Source organism: Phacochoerus africanus, chromosome 9 (genome assembly GCF_016906955.1).
Source record: "Phacochoerus africanus isolate WHEZ1 chromosome 9, ROS_Pafr_v1, whole genome shotgun sequence".
NCBI lineage: Eukaryota > Metazoa > Chordata > Mammalia > Artiodactyla > Suidae > Phacochoerus > Phacochoerus africanus.
Window position 1 is genome coordinate 15,931,201 of NC_062552.1, and position 22,580 is coordinate 15,953,780.

At 39.3% G+C, this 22,580-nt stretch overlaps 1 protein-coding gene across 8 annotated transcripts in view; it reads left to right on the forward strand.

Annotated features, from left to right (window-relative positions):
* Positions 1–4,362: 4,362 nt before the first annotated feature.
* Positions 4,363–22,580, forward strand: part of CDKAL1 (CDK5 regulatory subunit associated protein 1 like 1) — a 654,131-nt gene continuing 635,913 nt past the window's right edge. Inside the window, exons 1-4 of one of the 8 annotated variants that reach the window (XM_047795483.1) lie at positions 4,363–4,482; positions 5,251–5,293; positions 16,638–16,862; positions 18,549–18,661. In XM_047795483.1, coding sequence (XP_047651439.1) covers positions 16,693–16,862; positions 18,549–18,661 — 283 coding nt within the window. In that variant the 5' untranslated portion in view covers positions 4,363–4,482; positions 5,251–5,293; positions 16,638–16,692. Of the gene's footprint in view, positions 4,483–5,236; positions 5,294–16,637; positions 16,863–18,548; positions 18,662–22,580 lie in introns of all 8 variants that reach the window. The other 7 variants (XM_047795484.1, XM_047795482.1, XM_047795487.1 and 4 more) reach the window with 7 other exon arrangements.

A 22,580-nucleotide genomic window follows, 5' to 3' on the forward strand; every position in this document is an offset into this window, starting at 1 on the left:
GAATTGAATGCATGATTTAAATTTTTTTTTTTTTGCTTTTTTAGGGCTGCACCTGAGGCATATGGAGGGGCATATTTAGGGCAGACCCCCTAGCCCTAGGGGTCTAATTGGAGCTATAGCTGCCAGCCTACACCACAGCCACAGCAGTGCCAGACCCGAGCCGCGTCTGTGACCTACACCACAGCTCACGGCAACACTGGATCCTTAACCCACTGAGCAAGGCCAGGGATCAAACCCACAACCTCATGGTTCCTAGTTGGATTCGTTTCCACTGAGCCATGACAGGAACTCCAGAATGCATGATTTATTCATCATAAAAAGATACTTATTAGAACAAATTTACAAGTGTATTAGCTAATTGCTCAGATCATAAGTTAAATCTAAATGTGTGCTCTGAAATTCTTATAACTTTCATATCTTTTTCTTCCTTTCTTGGTTAATGGTTGCAATAGTAAAGATTCTCTAACTTCGTTATTGCCCATATTTTTTCTCTTCAATTCTCACTGTAAAGACTAACATTAAAAGACTGAGTTAATCACTCTGAAGGTTTATAGATTTTATTCCACATTTTCCTTATCATTCTTTCCTTTTTTCCTCTCCAATGTTTCTGCTTATTTGAAATTTTGCACTTTTAGTGAAAGCATACAGTTTCTTTCTTCTGAAGCATTTATATAGAGTGGAAAAAAAAAAAAAAGCCCTGAAGACAGACTCCCTAAGCTTCAGTTTTCTTCTCTGTAAAAAGGGGATAATGAGGCTAATAATAGTATTCGTAATTGATAGGACTACTTATAGAGTCATCGTGATGAATATATTTGACAATTCACATAGAAGGCTTAGGCTAGTCACTGGCACACATTTGTAGGTTCTCAAAAAATGTTTGCTTTTACTATTATTTTATAGGTCACTTGCATCTTTAGCACGTCTTTGTATATACCAATTGTTTCATCTACCACCAAACATTTATAAAGCATTCACTATTATAGTGTGGGCTGAAAAAAACAGTAACAAGATGGAGTGTCTACTCTTATGAAGTTTACAATTTAATTTGAGAAAAAGCATACATATTAAAAATGTATAACCAAAATGTGGTTTATACATACAGTGGAATATTATTTAGTCTTAAAAAAGGACATTTTGACATGCTACAACCTGGATGAATCTTGAAGACTACGTGAAATACGCCAGTTTCAAAAGTACAAATATTGTATGATTCCACTTATATGGGGAACGTTTAGTAGCCAGATTCATACAGACAGAAAGTCAATGGGACAGAACACTGTAAATCAACTCTAATGGAAAAAATAAAAGTCATAAAATAAAAAAATGATAAAAAAAGAAAGTAGAATGGTGGTCACCAGGGGTTGGAGGAAAAGGGGATTAGGGAGTAATTATTTAATAGTTAGAGAGTTTCACTTGGGAAGATGAAAAAGTTCCAGAGATGGAGGGTTGCATAAAAATGTGAATGTACTCAATGCTACTGAACTGTACACTTGAGAATTGTTAAAATGGTAAGTTTTGTTATGTATCTTGACCTAAGAAAAAGATTTAAATTTAAACATTTGGAGTTCAGTACTACAATGTAACAATCAGTAAAGTATACATTATCAAATGTCATTTTAATTTTATTAAATGCATTCATTTGCTTTTTTTTTTTTTTTTTGTCTTTTGTCTTTTTAGGGCCGCACCTGTGGCATATGGAGGTTCCCAGGCTAGGGGTCTAATTGGAGCTATTGCTGCTGGCCTATGCCAGACCCACAGCAACACCAGATCTGAGCCACGTCTGTGACCTACGCCACAGCTCACAGCAATGCCTACACCACTGATTGAGGCCAGGGATTGAACCTGCAACTTCATGGTTCTTAGTCGGATTCGTTTCCACTGCGCCACGATGGGAACTCCTACTTTTTGAATGAAACAGCTGCATGGCAGTAAGATAAAAGGTACAAAATGACATATAGGGAAAAGCAAATCTTTCATTAGCCACTCGGTCAGTTCTTTTTCCCAAAGACACAACTCCATTACCAATTATTTATGTAGTTTTACAATTTAAAAATTATATAATTTTAATATATATTAAAAACTGTAGTTATAACTAAAGTCATATACTCTATGCACTATGTTGCAACTTTCTTTTTCCACTTAGGAATGGATAGCGCATTAAAAGCAAACTTGCTCTTTTTTAAGAGCTGTATAAGTACTATTCTCTTGTGGTGCAGCGGGTTAAGGGTTGGCATTGTCACTTCATGGCTTGGGTTGCTGCTGTGGCGCAGGTTCAGTCCCTGGCCTGGGAACTTCCACATGCTGCAAGTGTGGCCAAAAAAAAAAAGATATTTAACGAATTCTCTATTGAGAAGCCAGAGAGGGTTTTCTGTCTTTTGCTATTGCAAATAATGTTTCAAAGAATAATCTGGCACGTATATCACTTTGTGTAACTGTGAGCATTTCTATAAGATAAATTCCTAGAAGTCACGTCACTGGCTTTTCAAATGATGTAGATTTAAAGTGACTAAAGAGACAGATTTCACCAAAGAAGTGTTGGTATCTGTTGCTTTATCTTGAAACTTGGAAACATCCTTGTATCCTCTTCTTTTACACTTATCTCTCTGTCTTGCAGATTTTACCTCCTCAACATTCCTTCCGTCCTCCCTTTTTATTTTCCCATTGCTCGCAGCCAACAACTCACTTTAGGCTTTCACTATTTTTCATGTCTAAAATGTTGTCCTCAAACCCATCCTCTTGAGATAATAATCTGCTCCGACACTTTCATGCTACTCCATGCATTCAGGATTAGCTCTTTATTTTAGCAAACAAGCCTCTCCTTAATCTGGTCCCTGAACTTTCCTTTCCAGCTTTCTCTGTTATCTTATTTTATACTCTTTTTTGCTTTTTTTTTTGTCTTTTTGCCATTTCTTGGGCCCCTCCCACGGCATATGGAGGTTCCCAGGCTAGGGGTCCAATTGGAGCTGTAGCTGCCGGCCTATGCCAGAGCCACAGCAACATGGGATCTGAGTCGTGTCTGCAACCTACACCACAGCTCACGGCAACGCCAGATCCTTAACCCACTGAGCAAGGCCAGGGATTGAACCTGCAACCTCATGGTTCCCAGTCAGATTCGTTTCCGTTGTACCACGACAGGCACTCTACATTCATCTTCCATAGTGATCGTTATTCTCTACTGAAACTAGATCCTTGCAGTAGCCTGAAATAGGGGTAGAAAGTTGTCTTTTTTCCCCCTGCTAGCCATAATATCCACCACAGTGCTTGAGGTCATGTGGTATGTGCTTAATAAAATTTCTTTGACAGAACTGAAGATCTTGGGGGGAAAGGGGTACACTCATTCATTCATTCAACATACACTATTGAGAGGCTATTATGTGCAAGATTCTGCGCTAGACAGTGGGATTACAACCAAGAAGGTGACCCAGGGCCTACTTTTGTTCCGGTAAAAGAGATGGGGTGACATCAATATGCAATTTTAATTCAGCTGGCTAAGGGCTGCATTGGAGCTTAGGTCACAATTTAGATTTTTTTTTTTTTAATGGATTTGGATGAGCAAAGTGTGGCATTTTAGCTCAAGGTAATTATACTAGAAAAGGCATTTAAAAAATAAGGCGATTCTGCCAAATCACTATGAAACCCAGAGTCAGGCAATAGTCTAACTTTCTGTTAATGGTCTGCTGTTTTCACTTTCTAAAGTGGAGATGTTTTCTTGGTAAACAAGGTCAAATACAGTATCTTGGGTAAAATAATAAGGTGAGATAATACATGTAAGGTAACCAGGTCAAAATCTGTATATACTCTGTGAAAGTTGTCTTTCTCTGCTAAACTGCTGCTCCTAAACTGTCTTCTGAGCATCAAAAAAACAAAAACAAACTTGCTTAGTGTTCACTGATCTCTCTCAGGTTTAATTCCAACTGTTCTTTCTTTACCCTTTTCCATTTTCTTTAATATGACCTCTTTTCACAAAGGCTGAGGAAACTGGTAAATGTAATAAATTGAGCAGGTTCTTTTGGAGTGGGGAAAGTTGTGTTCAGGACAGAGGGCAGTCACTACCGGCAGAGCCACTCTGGGCAAGTACTTAAACTGACAGTTTCCTCCATTCCATCCTTAATAAGAATAATAATAAAAAAGTGGGGAGATGATGTTTACGTAAAGCGCTGAACACAGTGCCCGATACATAGTAAGAGCTCAGGAGAAGTTAGCTATTAAACGAGTCTAAGAATCCGGGGTCTTGGAGGTGGTATTTTCTCTCTTGCAATCAAAGGAGTCGAGTGTATAATCTTTAGATGATTGAGTTAGACCTGAACGCGCACGCTCAGCCTTGATGCAATTTGATCTCTCCGGGCCACCGTCGCCGAGCATGCGTAAATAAACGCGGCGGGATGTGTCATGGCGAGCTCCAGCTAAAGCCTCTGCAGTTTCCGGCGAGTAGCGTGTGGGATTCTTTTACTTTGATCTAGTTTGTAATTTCCTGACTACTGGGTAAGGTGGCCGGTGGGGCAGAGTTTGTCTAGAGCTCCTTTTATGGCGGAGCCTCATTTCCCCACTTTCAGTCTTTCTTGGGTCGTTTGCTGGTTGGTTTTGCAGTTAAAAGGGAACCTACCAGCTGGGCTGGGGGAATTGAGAGGCAGGTAGCTCTGCCAGAAGCGAGGACGGGGTCATTGGTCTTATAGGGGGGCTGTATAAGGGGCATTTAAGGGACCATATTCCTCATCGTCAGATCTAGCGTCTTTCGTGCTCCCATTTTCTGTGTTAGTGAGTTTGTGGGAAGTTTGCAGTGACCTAGGTTTCCTAGAGTTGCATCTCAATAAGCATTTAAACTGAAGTTGGTCTGAAGATCAGGTGTCTTGTTTTTTCACTTTTCCTTTTCGTTCACTGTTAAAACCTCTCTCTGAATCTCGAGACGACACGTGTCTTTCGGTTGGGAGGTGATGTAGATACTTAGTTCATTGCCCTACACCTGTTTTGTAATTATCAGTGTTTCTTAAATCACGCCGACGTGTTGTTGTGCTAGATAGTGTTTATTAACTATGGCCAGACGCTGGGTCTCAGTCATGGCAAATACGGCAGATGTTATCATACCTGTCCTAATCAGCAAGAAATTGGGAGTAGGATCGAACATCGTTAACCTTACCTGTAAAGCAGCTTTTATGGAGTTTAATCCCGTTTAGGTAGTTTTAAAGAGTCCTTACTGTAGTTTCGTGAACTGGTTTAGAGCTTGTTTTTTTCTAATCAGTTTTTGTTTTCCAGACTTGTCTTTAAGAAGATTTGAGACTGTTTGGAGATAATCAAGGTACTTGTTTATTTTAAACCTCTTATGTTTGAGTGACATGTTACACATTATGATGTGCAGAAAGGTAGCCCAGTTTTAATTTCTTAGTGATTTTGCTGCCATTATTATATGGAAGTGCCATGATCTCCATATCACTAAATTCAAGGAACATTTTCATTCATTTGACTTAACCTTTCATCACCTGCATTGAGCACCACTGATCATGTTCACCGCTTTGACATGCTCGCTTCCTTTTCCTTCTGTGACCCACTGTTTTCTTCCTTCTTTGGTGGCTGCTTCTTGGTCTTTTTTTTTTTTTTTTTTTGTCTTTTTGCTATTTCTTGGGCCGCTCCCGCGGCATATGGAGGTTCCCAGGCTAGGGGTCGAATCGGAGCTGTAGCCACTAGCCTACACCAGAGCCACAGCAAAGCGGGATCCGAGCCGTGTCTGCAACCTACACCACAGCTCACGGCAACGCGGGATCGTTAACCCACTGAGCAAGGGCAGGGACCTAACCCGCAACCTCATGGTTCCTAGTCGGATTCGTTAACCACTGCGCCATGACGGGAACTCCTGCTTCTTGATCTTCACTATAGGCTGGTTCTCTTTTATTTGGCAGTTAAATGTGGAGTCTCTTGAGGCTTGGTCTTGTCCCCTCTCCTCTTCTAATTCTGTTCTTTTTCCTCTGGGTGATCTGTTCCACATCTTCATCAACATTGTTGTTCTCTTATTCTAGCCAACCTGGTGTGTGTTAAGTGGTATCTCTTTGTGGTTTTGATTTGTGTTTCCCTGATAGCTAATGATTTGATGTTTTATCATGTAGTATTGGTCATTCGTCTGTCTTCTTTGGAGAACGGTCTGTTCAGAAATTTTGCTCTTATTTTACATTGGGTCATTTGTCTTTCTATTATTGGATTGTAATGTTCTGTATGTATTTTGATACTAGACCTTTACCAGACCTGTGATTTGCAAGTATTTTCTCCAATTATATGAGTTGTCTCTTCACTTTGTTGATAATATCCTTTGAAGCAGGAAAGTTTTAAATGTAAGCCCAGTCTGTTTTTTCTTTTGTTGCTTGCTTTTTTGGTGTCATAACTAAGAAAGCATCTCTTAATGTCATGAACATTTACACCTATGATTTGTTATAAGAGTTTTATAGCATTAGCTCTTCAATTTAGGTCTATAATCAATTTGAGTGAACTTCTGTGTATTATGTAAAGCAGGAATCCAGTTTTATTCTTTGCACGTGGCTGTTCAGTTGTCCCAGCACCATTTGTTGAAAACAGTATTCTCCCCACTGAATTTTCTTGGCATTTTTGTTGAAAATCATCTGAGCAGGTAATGCACTTTTGACAAGCATACTGGATGATTTTTATGAAGAATAACTCTAGCATAGGGATCTTCAAACTTTAGTGCGTGTTAAAATCACCTGGACAGCTTGTTAGAGATTGTTGAGCTTTACTGAGAATATCTGATTCAGCAGGTTTGGGTGGTACCCAGTACTTTTCATTTCTAGCGAGTTCTCCAGTGACAGTAATTGTGCAGTTGTGGGAACCACACTGTGAAAACTACTGGTGTAGGACTTTGGTTCAGAATTATGGCATCACATAGGAAAACCATTGGAAAGTTTTAAGAAATACTGATGCCCAGGCACTGTTTGAGAGTTGGATTCAACTAGTCAAGGGCTCAGTTGCTGGTAATTTTCCATAGCTCCTCAGATGAATATAATGAACACTCAAGACTAAGAATCTTTGCTGTGGGAGAACAGTAGTTAGAGTAGTTCTGGGTCAGGGGTGTATAGTGAAATCATCTGGGAAGTTTAAGTTCCCATCCTTAAATTCCACTCTGGAGATTCTTTTTTTTTTTTTTTTGTCTTTTTGCCATTTCTTGGGCTGCTCTTGCGGCATATGGATGTTCTCAGGCTAAGGGTCTAAGCAGAGCCATAGCAGCCGGCCTACGCCAGAGCCACAGCAACACAGGATCCAAGCCGCGTCTGCAACCTACACCACAGGTCACGGCAATGCCGGATCCATAACCCACTGAGCAAGGCCAGGGATCGAACCTGCAACCTAATGGTTCCTAGTTGGATTTGTTAACCACTGCGCCACGATGGGAGCTCCTGGAGATTCTTTTTTTTTTTTTTTTTTGTCTTTCTAGGTCTGCACCCGCGGCATATGAAAATTCCCATGCTAGGAGATGAATGAATCAGAGCTAGAGCTTCTGGTCTATGCCACAGCCACAACAATGCCAGATCTGAGCTATGTCTGTGACCTGCACTGCAGCTCATGGCAACGCTGGATCCTTAACCCACCGAGTAAAGTCAGAGATCGAACCCACGTTCTCATGGATACTTAACCCACTGAGCCATAAGAGGAACTCCTTCCACTCTGGAGATTCTAATGCAGATGGGTCCTGGGTATTTACTGTTATAAAAGCTCTCTCGTATAAGTAACCAGTACTCTGATACTGTTTGCTCTCCATCATTTTCAGCATCTCCTTTTTCACTTAGTGTTTTTCTTCCCCTTATTAAACTGATTTCCTCTCCTTTTGAGAAAAAACTGTATGAGTCTGTTGTTACATTTAACTATTACCTTGCTTTCCTTTTATTCCCAGACTTTCATTTCCATACTAGTCACTTATTTAATAATTTCTTAAGACTACCAATTCCCTTTCCAGTTTGTTGGAAGTAAAAACTTAAGCTTATTAATAGTGATGAGGGAGTTTGTTCAAGTGCTTATGATAGGCAGGCAGGTTTAGGAATGTCTGCATAATATATTTGGTTCATTTGTCTCAGAGTAAATTTCTAGTAATGGGATTGATAGGTCAAAGGATATATATATATAATTATACATAAAAATATCTAAAATGTAAAATATTTTTATATAAAGTATAAAATATGTATTTTAATTAGAACAATATATTTATAGTGTTGTGCTAATTTCTGAGGTATAGCAGAGTGACTCAGTTTTGTGTGTGTGTGTGTGTATTCTTTTTTATATCTTTTCCAGTATGGTTTATCCTAGGAGATTGGATATCTTTCCCTGTGCTATTTAAGGACCTTGTTGTTTATTATGTATTAAAGTTTGATATGCATTGCCAGATTGCCCTTCAGAAAGGGTATGCCAGTTTTTCCATGCTTGTAGCTAACAGTAGGGTTTTTGTCAGTCTTTTTTATCTGTGGGGTAGATGGAAAATAACTCTGGTTAAACACATGCTGTTAGCGTGTTGGAGCATTCTTTCCTATGCTTAATGGCTATTTGCATTTCATAAGTGAGTTGCCGGTTTTTCCTTTGCACCCTCTTTTTTTTTTCTTCATGGAATGTTTTTCTTTCTTAGGGTCGCATTAGACTCTTACTACGTGTGCTTTGCCAGTGAGGCGGAGCCATGTGGGGAGAGGTTGCTGTTGAGAGGAGCCCTAGGTTCTAATTCTAGCTCTATCAGTGAACAGATCCTTTAGTTCCCCTGGACTTCAGTTCTGTAAAAGAAGAGGCTTAGCGGTGTGCTCTGCCTCCCAGACTCTGATACTTAGGTCTACTGCAGTGGATGCTTTTTCATCTCTCTCCTTCCATACTCTTTTCCTTTAGTGGATTCATCCACAGTTGTGAAATTAAAAAAAAAATAGGGCTTTTAATACGTCATTACATTTATAGTCCTCAAGTCATTCTTTAGTAACATTGAAAGGCACGACCCGGTCTTTCACACTTAACTTAGTTGTTTCATAAAATCATAGTGATAGAAGGGCATGTGAGGGTTAGGTATTTGTCTCACCTCCCCACCCAGTGTAAGAATTTCCTTCTCTGTTATAAAAAGACTAACTGAATTCAGCTTAAACAAGCATTTTATTCATTCATCCATTCATTCAACAAATATTCTGTGCCTGCTGTGTGCTAGGCATTGTTATAGGTGTTATAGTGGTGAAAAAGAGAGGGCCCCTTTGTTCTTGGAGCTTACACTGTAGAGAGAAAGACAGATGCAGTTATATATATATGATGTCAAGTAGGTAACTGTTAGGAAGAAAAATGCAGCATAAAGCAGGCTTAGAGGTCAGTGAGAGTATGTGGGATCCCTTATCTGTGTGTGGCTACTTTAGATAGGGTGGTTAGGAAGAAGTCTCTCGGAGGAGGTGTCATTTGAGTAGAAAAGTAGGCAGCAGGCCGTTCAAATATCTGGGGATGATATTCTAGGCAGAGGAATAGCAAGTGTGAAGGCCCTGAGTCAGAAGCTAGTTTGGCATGCCTGGGGAATGTCTGAAAGGTTATTACAGTCGGAGCAGAGTGGGAGGTGGCAGGAGTAGCAGCTTGGGGCCATGTTTTGTTAGACTGGGTAGTGTACAGACAAAAATATTTATTGAGAAGCTGGAATGTTCGAGATCATTCTAGGCAGCACCTGGGATAAAGCACCCAGAAGCCTTTTACACCCCCTCCCTCCGGGGTATGTATCTTAGTAGAGATAGTAACACAGTAATGAACATACTGCTGTGGAAGAAGAAATTTTCCTCTACCCTTCTCAGTTCTTCTGGCTGGTCTAAGGAATAGATTAACAGGAGCAAATCAAATGAAAGTTGGATGACTCAGAGAGAGACTCAAAAAAAACCTGAGCAACTCTTCAAGATGGCTGTAACATTTACCTTAAATACCATCTTCAGCTAAAGACAAAAGAGGATTTGGGGGGTAGTGGTTTGGGATCTCAAAGAGAAGGAAAGCAGTTGCCATGAAGTGGAAAAGCAATTGTTTGGTATCAGAGGAATTTTAGCAAACAGACTTTGCCAGGTTCCTCCCTGTCTCTGCACGTGGTTCCTACTATGGTTATCTGGGGCGCTGGCTCCCTTCCTGGAACAGGTGCCCTATTTACATTCTTTTACACAGGCAAGGGGAAGGGCAAAGTTTCTTCCTGAGTTTTTTGGGCTTTGTTTTCGGCTCTAAATAATTCACATGCCAGAGACACATTTCCAGGTGGCAGGTTTGCTCCCCTCTAATAGCTAAGCAGGCGATGAAGGGCCATGGTAAGAAGTCAAGGCAGGAGAGGAGGAAGGAAGTGTGTGTACATGGTGAGGTGGGAGTTGCTCAGAAAGGCCTCACTGTGACATTGAGAAAAATCCCAAAGGGCTTGAAGGCGTTCCAGGCAAGACCTTGAGATGAGTGTATGCCTGGTGGGCATGAATTAGCCAGGAAGCCTATGTGCCTGAATAGAATGAAAGGGCGGTGACAGGGGAGATCGGTGGGAAATACGGTCAGAGGGTAATGGGAAGTCGATTATGTATGTCCTTGCAGACCTTTGTGGCGATTTCTTCCCTGAGGGTTTTTAATCTGAGACAGAATACCAATGGCTGGTTTTGATCAGAAGCTTGAGATGAATTTAGGTTTTAAAGGGATCCCTGGCTTATGTGCTGCAAGTGTCCTTTGGGAATAAAGGGTAGAAGCAGGATGACTATTAACCATAATCCAGGTAAGAGTTAATGTTGGTTTGGACAGAAATGGTTGTGATTGGAAATAGTCAGATTCTGAGTATATTTGGAAGATGGCGCCGATAGGATTTTGTTGGTAGATTGGTTTTAGGGTGAAGGGAAGAGGGGAACGAGGGACGATTCCGGGATTTTTGGCCTGAGTGTGTGGAAGGTTGGTGCGGAGAGGATCAAGAGTTCTGTTTTCGACTTTTAAGTTTGGAATAAACTACTGGACATTCAATCAGGGGTGTTGAATAGGTGGTTGGACATCCGAGTCTGAAGTTGAGGGGAGGACTGGGGCTGGTTATGTAAGCATATATTTGGTATTTCAAGGCTGGATGAGATCACCTAGGGTGTGTCTGTAACCAGAGAAGAGAAGAGGTCCTGTAACGGAGCCATGGGGCCATTCCAACCATGAGAAGCTGGAGAGATGAGGAGGAACCAGCAGAGGGGACGTGGGCAGTGGCTAACATGATAGGAGGAGAGCTCGGAGAGTATGGGATCCCAGAAGCCCCTGAAGAAAATATCTTAGGGAGGCAGTGAATGGTCAGTAGTGTCAGGTGCTGCCGAGGGGGTTGAGTCAGATGACTGAGAATTGACCATTGTGTACATTATTGCGACTCACTGGGATCATGATGGGCAGCTTTGGTGGGGGGGGGGGGGGGTGAAAGCCTGGCTTATTAGAGAGTTGAAGGGGGAAATAGGAGCGAGGTCTTGCAAAGAGTTTTCTTTTAAAGGCTAAAAATGGGGAGTTCCCGTTGTGACAAAGCTGAAGCGAATCCAACTAGTGTCCATGAGGATGCGGTTTGATCCCTGGCCTCATTCAGTGGGTTGGGGATCTGGTATTGCCATGAGCTGTGGTGTAGGTCGCAGATGCGGCTTGAATCCTGCATTGCTGTGGCTGTGGTGTAGGCAGGCAGCTGTAGCTCTGAATTGACCCCTAGCCTGGGAACTTCCATATGCTGGGGGTGTGGCCCTAAAAAGCAAAAACAAACAAACAAACAAACCCACTAGAAATGGGATAGAGAGAGTACGTAGAGGAAGTGGGGTCAAGATAAGGTTTTTGTTTTTTAAATGAGAAAAATAACAGTATGTTTATACCCAGATGGTAGTGACTCAGTAGAGAGACAGCGATGATGCAGGAAGAGGGAGCATTGCTGGGATTCTGGGCTGGAGCAGGTCAGAGTAGAGGGATTGTTTTTAGGGAGGTGAGCAGTTCACTCTTAGTAGCAGATTGATATATGGGCAAAGAACCATTTCCCATTAAGAGAATGAAGTCACCCATCTGCAGAATATGGGAGGGAATCTGAGGGGCTGCTTCATTCAGGCCTTCTGTTTTCAGTATTGTCTGCAGCCTCATGAGGAGGAGATCTGTGAGAAATTTTCAGAAAATTCCTAAGACAAATGAATTTCTTTACTTTGTTTTGCCCAGTCCTTGCTCAACTAACGCATACTGGGAATCTGTAAAAGGCAGAATTTCTCAAATTTATTTGATTAAACAACTATTTTTTCACTGTTAATTGATAGAAACAATTTGAGAAAAATCCGCCTAGTTCATTTCACCTTACCTAGTGTGCGGAGTTGGCCAGGGTTCTTGTTTCCAAGAGCAGAAAACTCAACACGAATTAGGCTGCAGAGGGAGTTTATTAGCTCACACAGCTGGGCTGCATCTGGCCTCAGGCATTAGTTGGATCCAGGTGCTCAAATTAAGTCGGTATTGCTCTTTATCTCTTGGGTTCTTATAAGGCTGGCTTCCTTATGCAGGCTTCTGCTTTGTGGCCAGAAAGATGGCCGCCCCCATATACACACAGAAGTATGTGGACTGATTGGCCAGTGGGGACCTGCTGTATGGCACAGAGAACTCTGCCTGGTATTCTGTGATCATCTATGTGGGAAAAGAATCTTGAGAGAGAATGGATATGTGTCTCTGTATGACTGGGTCACTTTGTTGTACAGCAGAAATTATCACAGCTTTATAAATTAATTCTACTTCAATAAAACTTAGGAAAAAAAGATGCCCCCCAGTATCCTCAAGTTGATATTCTCCTAACTTGGCTACTTCAGTGAAAGAGAAGCCAGCTCTCCTGTGAGCCCTGGCATAGAGGAGAAGTTCTTATGATGATTCTGATTGGCTGGACTTGTCATGTCCAACTCTGAACCAGTCACTCTGGCCAGGAGGATGAGTTGCTCTGGCAGGCATGGGTCACGTGCACCGGCGCTGCATCTAGGGAAAGAGGAGGCCTGTGATTGAAGTAGAGTCTGAAAAAGTGACTAATTGCCGCAGTCTTAAAACTTAGATGGATGAGGAGTGGCTTCTTAGGTTTGAGCAAAGAAAGTAGTTTCTTGAGATGGAATCTACTTCTGATGAAGATCCTGTGAAAATTGTTGAAATGACAACAAAGGATTTAGAGTATTACATAACTTAGTTGACAAAGCAGAGGGAGGGTTTGAGAGGATTGACTTTAATTTCAAAAGAATTTCTACTGTGGGTAAAATGCTATTAAAGAGCATTGCATGCTTACAGAGAAATTGTTCGTGGAAGGAAGACTCAGTTGATGAGGCAGACTGCATTGTTGTCTAATTTAAAAAAATTGGGAGTTCCTGTTGTGGCTCAGTGGTAACGAACCCAACTAGTATCCATGAGGATGTGGGTTTGATCTCTGGCCCCGTTCAGAGGTTAAGAATCTAGCATTGCTGTGAGCTGTGGTGTAGGTCACAGATGGGCCTCAGATCTGGCATGACTGTGGCTTGTGGCTGGCAGCTGTGGCTCCGATTCGACCACCAGCCTGGGAACTCCATGTGCTGCACTTGTGGCCCTAAAAAGACAAAAACAATTGCCTCAGCTACCCCACCCTTAAGTGACCACCACCTCGATAAGTAAGTAGCCATGAAACATCAAGGCAAGATCCTCCATGAAGATTACAACTTCTCAGAGCTCAGATGATGGTTAGTGGCTTTTTAGCAGCAGAGTATTTTTAAGTTATGTACATTGTTTTTTTAAGCATAGTGCTGTTGCACACCTAAGAGATTACATAGTAAGCTATTATTAATTGCGTGACTCATTTATTGCAATATTTGCTTTATTGTGGTCGTCTGTAGCTGAACCTGCAATATTCCTGAGGTATGTCTGAACATTTACTTTCTTTTTTTTTTCCCATATTTTTTTTTGGGGGGGAATATTTTTTTTTCTTAAGTATTTTAACATAATTGTGCATGCACTTCACAGTTAAAAAAATTACATGGAGGTGCTATACACTTTACGCAGTCTTCCTCTATGGTAACATCTTGTGAAACTCTAATAATATCACAACCAGGATATTGATCAGGATATAGAACATTTTCATCACCACGAGGGTTGTTGCCCTTTGTAGTCACATTCACTTTCCTCTCACTCCATCCTCTCCTTAATCCCTGGCTAACCACTCTTGTGTCCTCCACTTCCATAATTTTGTTATTTCAATCTCAAGTATGTTATGTAAATATAATCGTACACTGTGTAACCTTTTGCCACTGGCTCTGTTCACTGAGCATAATTCCCTGGAGTTTGATCCAGGTTGTTGCATGTGTCAGTAGTTCATTCTTTTTTGTTGCTGAGTAATATTTCACCACATTGGATGTGCCTCCGTTAATTTCACCATTCAACCTATCAAAGGGCAGCTGGGTTCAAGTTTTGGCTGTTAACAAAGAAAGCTGCTATGAACATCTGTGTTTAAGTTTTTGTGTGAATATGTCATATTACTTCTCTTGGATAAACTTCTAGAAGTCTAGTTACTGGGTTGGATTGTAGTGGTGTGATGCGTTTGAGAAAATGCCAAACTGTTTTCCTGAGAAGGTGTACCATTTTATATTCCTTCTAGGACTTGTATGAGTGATCCAGCTTCTCTGCATCCTTGCCATCATTTAGTTTTGTCACTGTTTTTTATTTTAGTCATTATGGTAGGTATGTAGTGGTATCTCACTGTGGTTTTAGTTTCTATTTCTCAGATAGCTAGTCATTTTGAATCTCTTCCCATGTGCTTATTTTCCCTCTGTATATCCTCTTAGTTGAAATGTCTGTGTGTGTCTTCTATTTTCTAATTGAATTATTTCCTTTTATTTATTTATTGATTTTAAATGATTCTGTTTTGAGTAGTAGTTACTGGTCCTTTGTCAGATATGTTGTTTGAAAGTTTCTTCCCACTCTGTAGTTTAACTTTTCATTCTCTCAAAAGGGTCTTTTGCAGAGTGAAAGTCTTTGATTTTGATGATGTCTGGATTTGTTAATTTTTTCCTTTTATGGATCATGCTTTTGGTGTCAGGTCTAAAAACAATTCACTTGGAGTTCCACCAGTTAAGGATCTGGTATTGTCACTGCTGTGGCTCAGTCACTGCCGAGGTGAAGATGTGATTCCTGGCCCCAGGAACTTTTGCATGCTTTGGGCACAGCGCCCCCCCACCCCCCATAAAAAATCACTTAATTCTGGATCTAGGAGATTTTTCTCTTATGTTTTTTTCCTATGTTTATTGTTTTTTGTTTTACATTTTCGTCCATGATCCATTTGAGTTAATTTTTGTATAAGGTGAGAGACTTAGGTTGTGGTTATCTGTTTAAAACGTGTGATTGCTCCAGTACTAACTGTTGAAAAGGCTGTCTTTCCTCCATTGCTTTTCGCACTTTTGTGTTTTTTTGGTGTGTGTGTGTATGTGGAATGGAATGGTTATTGTCTAAAAGTTTTCTGTCTTGCTAGGCTGCCCCTTTTCTGATTCTTTGACAGGAGAAAAAGCTTTTGTTTTGTGAGTGCTTTTATTGTCTGTACCTGTTGGCATTTCTGAGTTACCTGCTTCTTCAGCTCTAAGTCTGGGATATAGGAGGCAAAACAGAAGCCAAGGAACTCGCCATTGTGTTGTTCTTTGGGTTCCAAGGTCCCTAGCCAGTCTGCTGTCTCTCCATTCTTCAAAGTCTTCTTATGTTTAGTTTATATATAATGTCCTGAATCCTAGTTGTGCTTAGCACGAGGGATAGGGAAAATATGTTTGATGCGTTTTCCTGGAAGCTGTGTCCACATTTTCTTTTCTTAATTATAAAATTTTTGAAGATTCAGGAAAGTAAAATTGGATAATAAGTACCAACAGCACCAACATATCTTTTTCTAAGATTTGAGTTGTAAATGTTTTCCCATATGTTTTAACATATTTTTTTTGTGTTAAAATAAATTATAGATATGATATTTTACCTTACATATCCAGTATGCATCTCTAAAAAATAGAATTTTTTCTAGAGATACTCTTTTTTTTTTAAATTGCAATATGGTTGATTTACAATGTTGTGTTAGTTTCAGCTGTTACAGCACATTGATTCAGTTATACCCACACACGCATACACTCACATATTCTTTTTAAGATTCTTTTCCCTTACAGGTTATTACAAAATACTAAGTATAGTTCTTTGTACTATAAGCTTTCCTAAAAGCTTTAGCAAACATTTTTTTGTATCTATTTTGTAGATAGTAGTATGTATATGTTAATCCCATCCTTCAAAAAAAATAAGATTTTTAAGGCCAATACTTAAATGGTTTATAGTGATACCCTAATATTATCTAATACCCAGTTCATATTCTGATTTCTGTAGTTGTTCCAAAAATGTCTTACAGATGATTGGACAAAGTAAGACCTAATCAAGAACATAAAGTGTGTTTAGCTGTTATCTCTTAAGTCTCCTTTAATCTTGAATGGTTCCTTTCCTGCTCTTTTCTCCATGACATCGATTTGTTGAAGAAATAGTTCCAGTTGAACCTTGGAATGTCCCACTATCAGTGAGATTTATCTGATATCTCCTGTATTTCTGTATCTCCCATATTTTCTGTAAACTTGAAGTTAAATCTAAAGACTTTATTAGATTCAGGTTTGGCAAGAATATTTCATAGGCAATGTTATGTTAAACAGATTTTCTGAGGGACTCCTCCGCTTGTGTCATTTATAACTTTCCGTGATAGAGAAGATGCCTTCTGCATCCTGTGATACACTACTGGATGACATAGAAGATATTGTGTCCCAAGAAGATTCAAAGCCACAGGACAGGCATTTTGCAAGAAAGCAAGTCGTTCCAAAGGTGCGAAGGCGAAATACCCAAAAATACTTGCAAGACGAAAACAGTCCACCAAGTGATAGGTAAACTTTTTATTTTTTTTGAAACTAAATTCAGTCTCATACTAGGGGAGAGGCTGGCACTACTGTATATGATAGACGTAATGTCTCCTTTAACAAATCTTTGAACTGGTGAGAAGAAAAATGTAGATTTATTAATTTTTTTAATTCAGATGGTTTTACGTTTAGTGAAGTCATTGTTTGAAAAAGACCTCAAATTGCAAGTCCATTAAAGGCAGGGCTAAGCCAGTATCTGGCATAGCAAGGATCACCCTTCTCCCCCTGGACAGGGTCTCTTTGATATTACTGTAGTTGGTGTGTAATTGGTGCTTCTAAATTAAAAATTTTTATTGGCACTTGTGATTCTTATGCGAGAGTGGCAGTTTGAGCATTTGATTTTTCTTAGCATATTTGCAGTTACTTAGAGATCATCTAAAGGCATTGGACACAAATTATTATGTTGTTTACACTGTCTTATTAGGTCTCTAGTTTAGTGCAATTCTAATGTAACCTAGCCAGAAAAGATTATGCAGTTATATTGTTTTAGTATGCTTAAACTGTTTATCTAGTAAATTGTTGAAAGTTTTAATATATTTGATTATTTTGTTTGGAACAGTAAGCTTTAAAAATCTATGAATATAAAATTTGCTTATGATGACTGAAATCTGTTAAATTTGTCCTGAACATGTCCTTAAGCTAATGTCTATTTAATTATTAATTATTAGAGCCATCCAAGTTGTGAAAGTCCTTTTTCCTTCCTAAAAATACTGCATTTTTTAGAACTTTATATATGGAGTACTTTCATTTATTTATTTTTTATTTATTTTAAGACATTTATTTATTTATTTATTCTTTTGGCTGTGCCTGTGGCATGTGGAAGTTCCTGGGCCAGAGAATCAAACCTGTGCCAGAGCAGCACCTTGAGCTGCTGCAGTGACAATGCCAGATCTTTAACCCTCTGTACCACAAGGGAGCCCCTATGGAGTACTTTTAATAATGCCATAAGGTGACAGATTTTTTTTTTTTTTTTTTTGCTTTTTAGGGCCACATTTCTGGTATACGGAGGTTCCCAGGCTAGGGGTCAAATTGGAGCTGCAGCTGCTGGCCTATACCACAGCCACAGCAACACAGGATCTGAGCCGCATCTGTGACCTATACCATAGCTCACGGCAATGCCAGATCCTTAACCCCCTGAGCAAGGCCAGGAATTGAACCTGCAACCTCATGGTTCCTAGTCGGATTCATTTCTGCTGCGCCCCGACAGGAACTCCCAGATTTTCATTTTGATTGCTGTTTAATCTATAACTTATAAAGATTGTAACTAGTATGTAGTAGTCTGAGCATATAGATGCTTAATTTTTCCTTATTTGCCATTTAAGTTAGTACCATTGACTGTGCTATTGCGATTTGTACCTTTCCGAGAGTTGAATTTAGTGTTCGTACTTAGTAGTATTGAGCTTAAAATACAATTCAATGAAATAGAAGATTTTTTTATATAGAGAGTCTTAACTTAGAGTTCTGTGCTTATTTTATACTGATTTTTAGACTTTTGGTGTAACAACAGATTACAAATTTAGTTGATGTTTTAATGAGTAGCTTGTGAATGTATAGCAGTGTTTGTTTTTACATAGTATGCCCAGAAATTATCTAGTATTTTTTACCTTAAAAAATCCCTTAATGAGACTTTTTTTTTTTGATTGATTAAAACAGCACTATTCCAGGCATTCAGAAAATTTGGATACGAACATGGGGTTGTTCTCATAATAATTCAGATGGAGAGTACATGGCTGGACAACTAGCTGCTTATGGATATAAAATTACAGGTAATGACATCTGTAATGTGTTTTATTGATTATGTTTTTCAGAGCTAAGTTTTTTAGAGGTATACTGGCTTCAGCAAAGGATATTTTAGTATAACTTAATGATTTTAAGGCAGAAAAATAGTGATAGCTAATATATATTATAGGTAACTACCATTTACCCTCGAATAATATGGGTTTGAACTGTGTGGATCCATTTATCCGTGGATTTTCTTCAGTACATATACTGGTATGTTTACAGTGTATGTTTGGTTGTATCCTTTGATGTGGAACCCTCTGATACAGAGGACTGACTGTGGGAATTGAACATATGTGGATTTTGGTACCCACCTGAGGTCTGGAACCAGTCCCCTGCAGATCCAAGAGATGACTGTGTATATATCATATTTTTAAAAAGCTTAAAGCTTGATTCTGAAGTAAGATTGGACTTAGAGAAAAGTAGTAAAACTGCAGAGTTCATATGTACCTTTCACCTAGCTTCTCCTAATCCTAACATCTTATATAATTATAATTAATAAACTGTGAAATTAGCATTAGTGTAATACTATTATATAAACTCGGACCTTGTTTGAATTTTACCAGGTTTCCCATTTATGTCCTTTTTCTGTTCCAGGATCCAATCTAGGATCTCACTTTATATTTATTCATAATGTCTCTTCAGCCTCCTCCAGCCTGTGATAGTTCCTCATTTTTTTCTTGTCTTTTATGACCTTGACTCTTCTGAAGAAAATTGATTATTTTGTAGATAGTTTCTCATGGTTAGAATAAGGTATGCATTTTTTGGCAAGAAGAGAACAAAAGTGATATTATATCCTTCCTAGTATATGGTATGGGAGAGATTTTATGATGTTAGTACACTGATCTTTGTCTTCCAGATATCTCCACAGTAAAGTTATTATTTTTCTTACTGTAACTAATATTTTGTGTCTCCTCAACCTTTTGCCTACTAATGCTAGTATTTGATAATTTTAGTATCGGTTAGTGGATCTTGCCTGCGACAGTTATTGCTGTTATTTGCTTAATGGTGATTTTCTCTTTTCTTCCATGTTTAGTAATTGGAATTTTTCTTTGAGGAAGAGCTGTCCTTTCTGCCCTATTTTACTTGTTTATATGGATATTTATTTTATTCTGTAGGTTATAGTTCAATGCTGTTATTTATTTCGTTGTCTGTATTGTTCCAGCTTTAGCCATAGGACCCTGTTCAGGCTTGTTCCTATGCCTTTTAAATGTGTCCCCATACCTTTTTAAATGGTTCTTTATTTTCTGGCACCACAAGATATTCTGGTCTTGTATTTTCCTTTCTCCAGCTTCAGAAGCAACCACTTTCCCAAGGAACTCTGCTCCCTTTGATTAGGAGAATGGTGTTGAAAACCAGGCCAGAGATCTGGGCACGAGGTGTGCTTATTACCACCATGAAGTGTCAGAGCTTCTAGGTTGTCTTAGTGGACAACATTAGGAAATGCATTTATGTACTATCTGGCACATACACACGTCTCTGTTTCTGTTGTTTGTATATTAAATTGGGATATAACATGAAGGCTTTGTAGCAGGCAGTGGCCTAGTGCTTTGTGTGTTGTCTTTGTGATATAAGGACATATTAGCATCCCTCCTTCATAGGTGAGAATGGAGAGGTCGTATCTTACCTTAAATCACATAGGCAGTGGAGTTTGCTGCTCCAAGACACTGCTCCTGACCATCAGTCTGTATTGCATAGCAGGTTGCCTTAGTGCATACAGTTGGTCAGTCATAGCTTCAAGGTGGATGTGAGGACTAGAGAGGATTCCTTTCATAACAGTGTTTCCTTTAGTAACTAAATGGTCATACGTCATGAACTCTGCTTTCGATAACTCATTCTTTAGACAGCAAAGTCACTCTTAAGACAGGTGAAAACACTCAAAATCTGTTTCTAGAATTGCTTCTCTGTATTCGTTGGTAATTTTGAGTATAATTTAGCCTGGACTCGCCTTAATACGTTCTGATGGTGCAGTTTGAGAATTGAGAAAATAGGCTTGAAGATAATTTCTTAAAACATTAAAAATCAGATCCTGACTTTTCTTAGATGAAATTAAACATCCAACATATTTTAACTTAAGTTTTAGTCCATTAGCAGTTTTATGGTCTTAGAATAGTACTTTCTATGTAAAATAACAGTCCTGATGTGTTTACATAAGAATATTAAGCTTTGTCATGCACACCTAATTTTGATTTCTTATTTGGGAATAGTAAAAAGGGAAAATTAAGAAAGCAATTACTTGAATGTGAAATTGATTTTTCTTATTAATGTAGTATATTGCTTTTATATACTTGCATTTACTTAGATGATTTGTATCAATTTTTTTTTTTAATTTTCTTTAGGGCTGCATGGGCAGCATATGGAAGTTCCCAGGCTAGATGTGAAATCAGAGTTACAGCTGCTGGCCTCTGCCACAGCTATAGCAACGCAGGATCTGAGCTGTGTCTGCAGACTACACTGCAGCTCATGGCAACGCTGGATCTTTAACCACCAAGAGAGGCCAGGGATCAAACCTGCATCCTCAAGGATACTAGTCGGGTTTGTTTCCAAGAGCCACAGCGGGGACTCCTATAGTGTTTTTTTTTTTTTTTAAATATGATTTAGAAACATATATTTCATGACTGTGTTCTTATAGTAAATAATTTTGGTAGACTAAACTCCCCAATTCTCTCCGCCCCATTAATGCTGTCTTTAGTTATTGTTTTGGCGTAATTTCTTTTGAAGATGTAAGTAAATTATTTTAATTGTCCTCATTGGTGGCAGATCTTCATATCTTGAGAGTATATTTAGTGTTAAAATGTTCACAGGTCATTCAAGACCAAAACTGATGAACAAAGTATGTGACATGATATTGAACAACACAGTTTTAGTGAAAAATAAGGCATTTTAGTTTATCTTGACTGATTTCTGAAAATTATTCTATAAGAGTTCCAAGAAATGTGTATAGAAGTGATTCTTATACTTTCTGGGTCTCTTCAGAACCTCACAACTCTTGGAGTTCCTGTTGTGGCACAGTGGAAATGAATCCGACTGGGAAGTATGAGGTGGTGGGTTTGATCCCTGGCCTCACTCAATGGGTTAAGAATCTGGCATAGCTCTGGCTGTGGTGTAGGCCCACAGCTACAGCTCCAATTTGACCCCTAGCCTGGGAACTTCCATGTGCCATGGATGTGGCCCTAAAAAAAAAAAAAAAAGAACCTCTTAACTCTTATATAATTTCAGCAAAGAACTCATAACCATTGCCTAGCCCAGTGGTGGAATGAAAGTATGGCGACTGCTTTAGGGTCAGCCATCGTATAGATAAAGGTATGCTAGAGATATGTTGGAGAGATAGAAAGATGTTGGAGAGAGCTATATATACGTGTATATATATTTTTGGCCGCACTCACGGCATGTGGAAGGTCCTGGGCCAGGAACTGAACCTGTGTCACAGCAGCAACCTGAGCTACTGCAGTGAGAATGCCGAGTCCTTAACCAGCTGTGCCACAAGAGAACTCCCTGGAGAAAACTGTGTTATGTTTAGTGTGGGGTCATGTCTGCTGTGAGTGTTTTTAGCATTGCCTTTGGTTAGTGGAAAAAAAATCCATCACCAGGTTCTAGTTCATAAACACATGAGAGTAATGTGCGTTGTATGTATGGAATATTTGTGATAAGCTTACCCGAGTCAGAATAGAGCATTTAGCTTGGGTGCCCACAGTTTCAGAGAAATCATTTTAAAATTGCTGGGCTGTTAACAATTCTTGATGGTTTCTTTGTGTATTTGTATAAAGTTTATTCATCCAGCACATATTCTCTGAACATGATATGTGTTAACAGGGTATAGTGCTAGGAGACATGGACAAGAGGATTCCAGCAGACAAAAGGATTATTGTTTTCTGGCAGAGGAAAAGCCTTCATATTGTGTGCTAA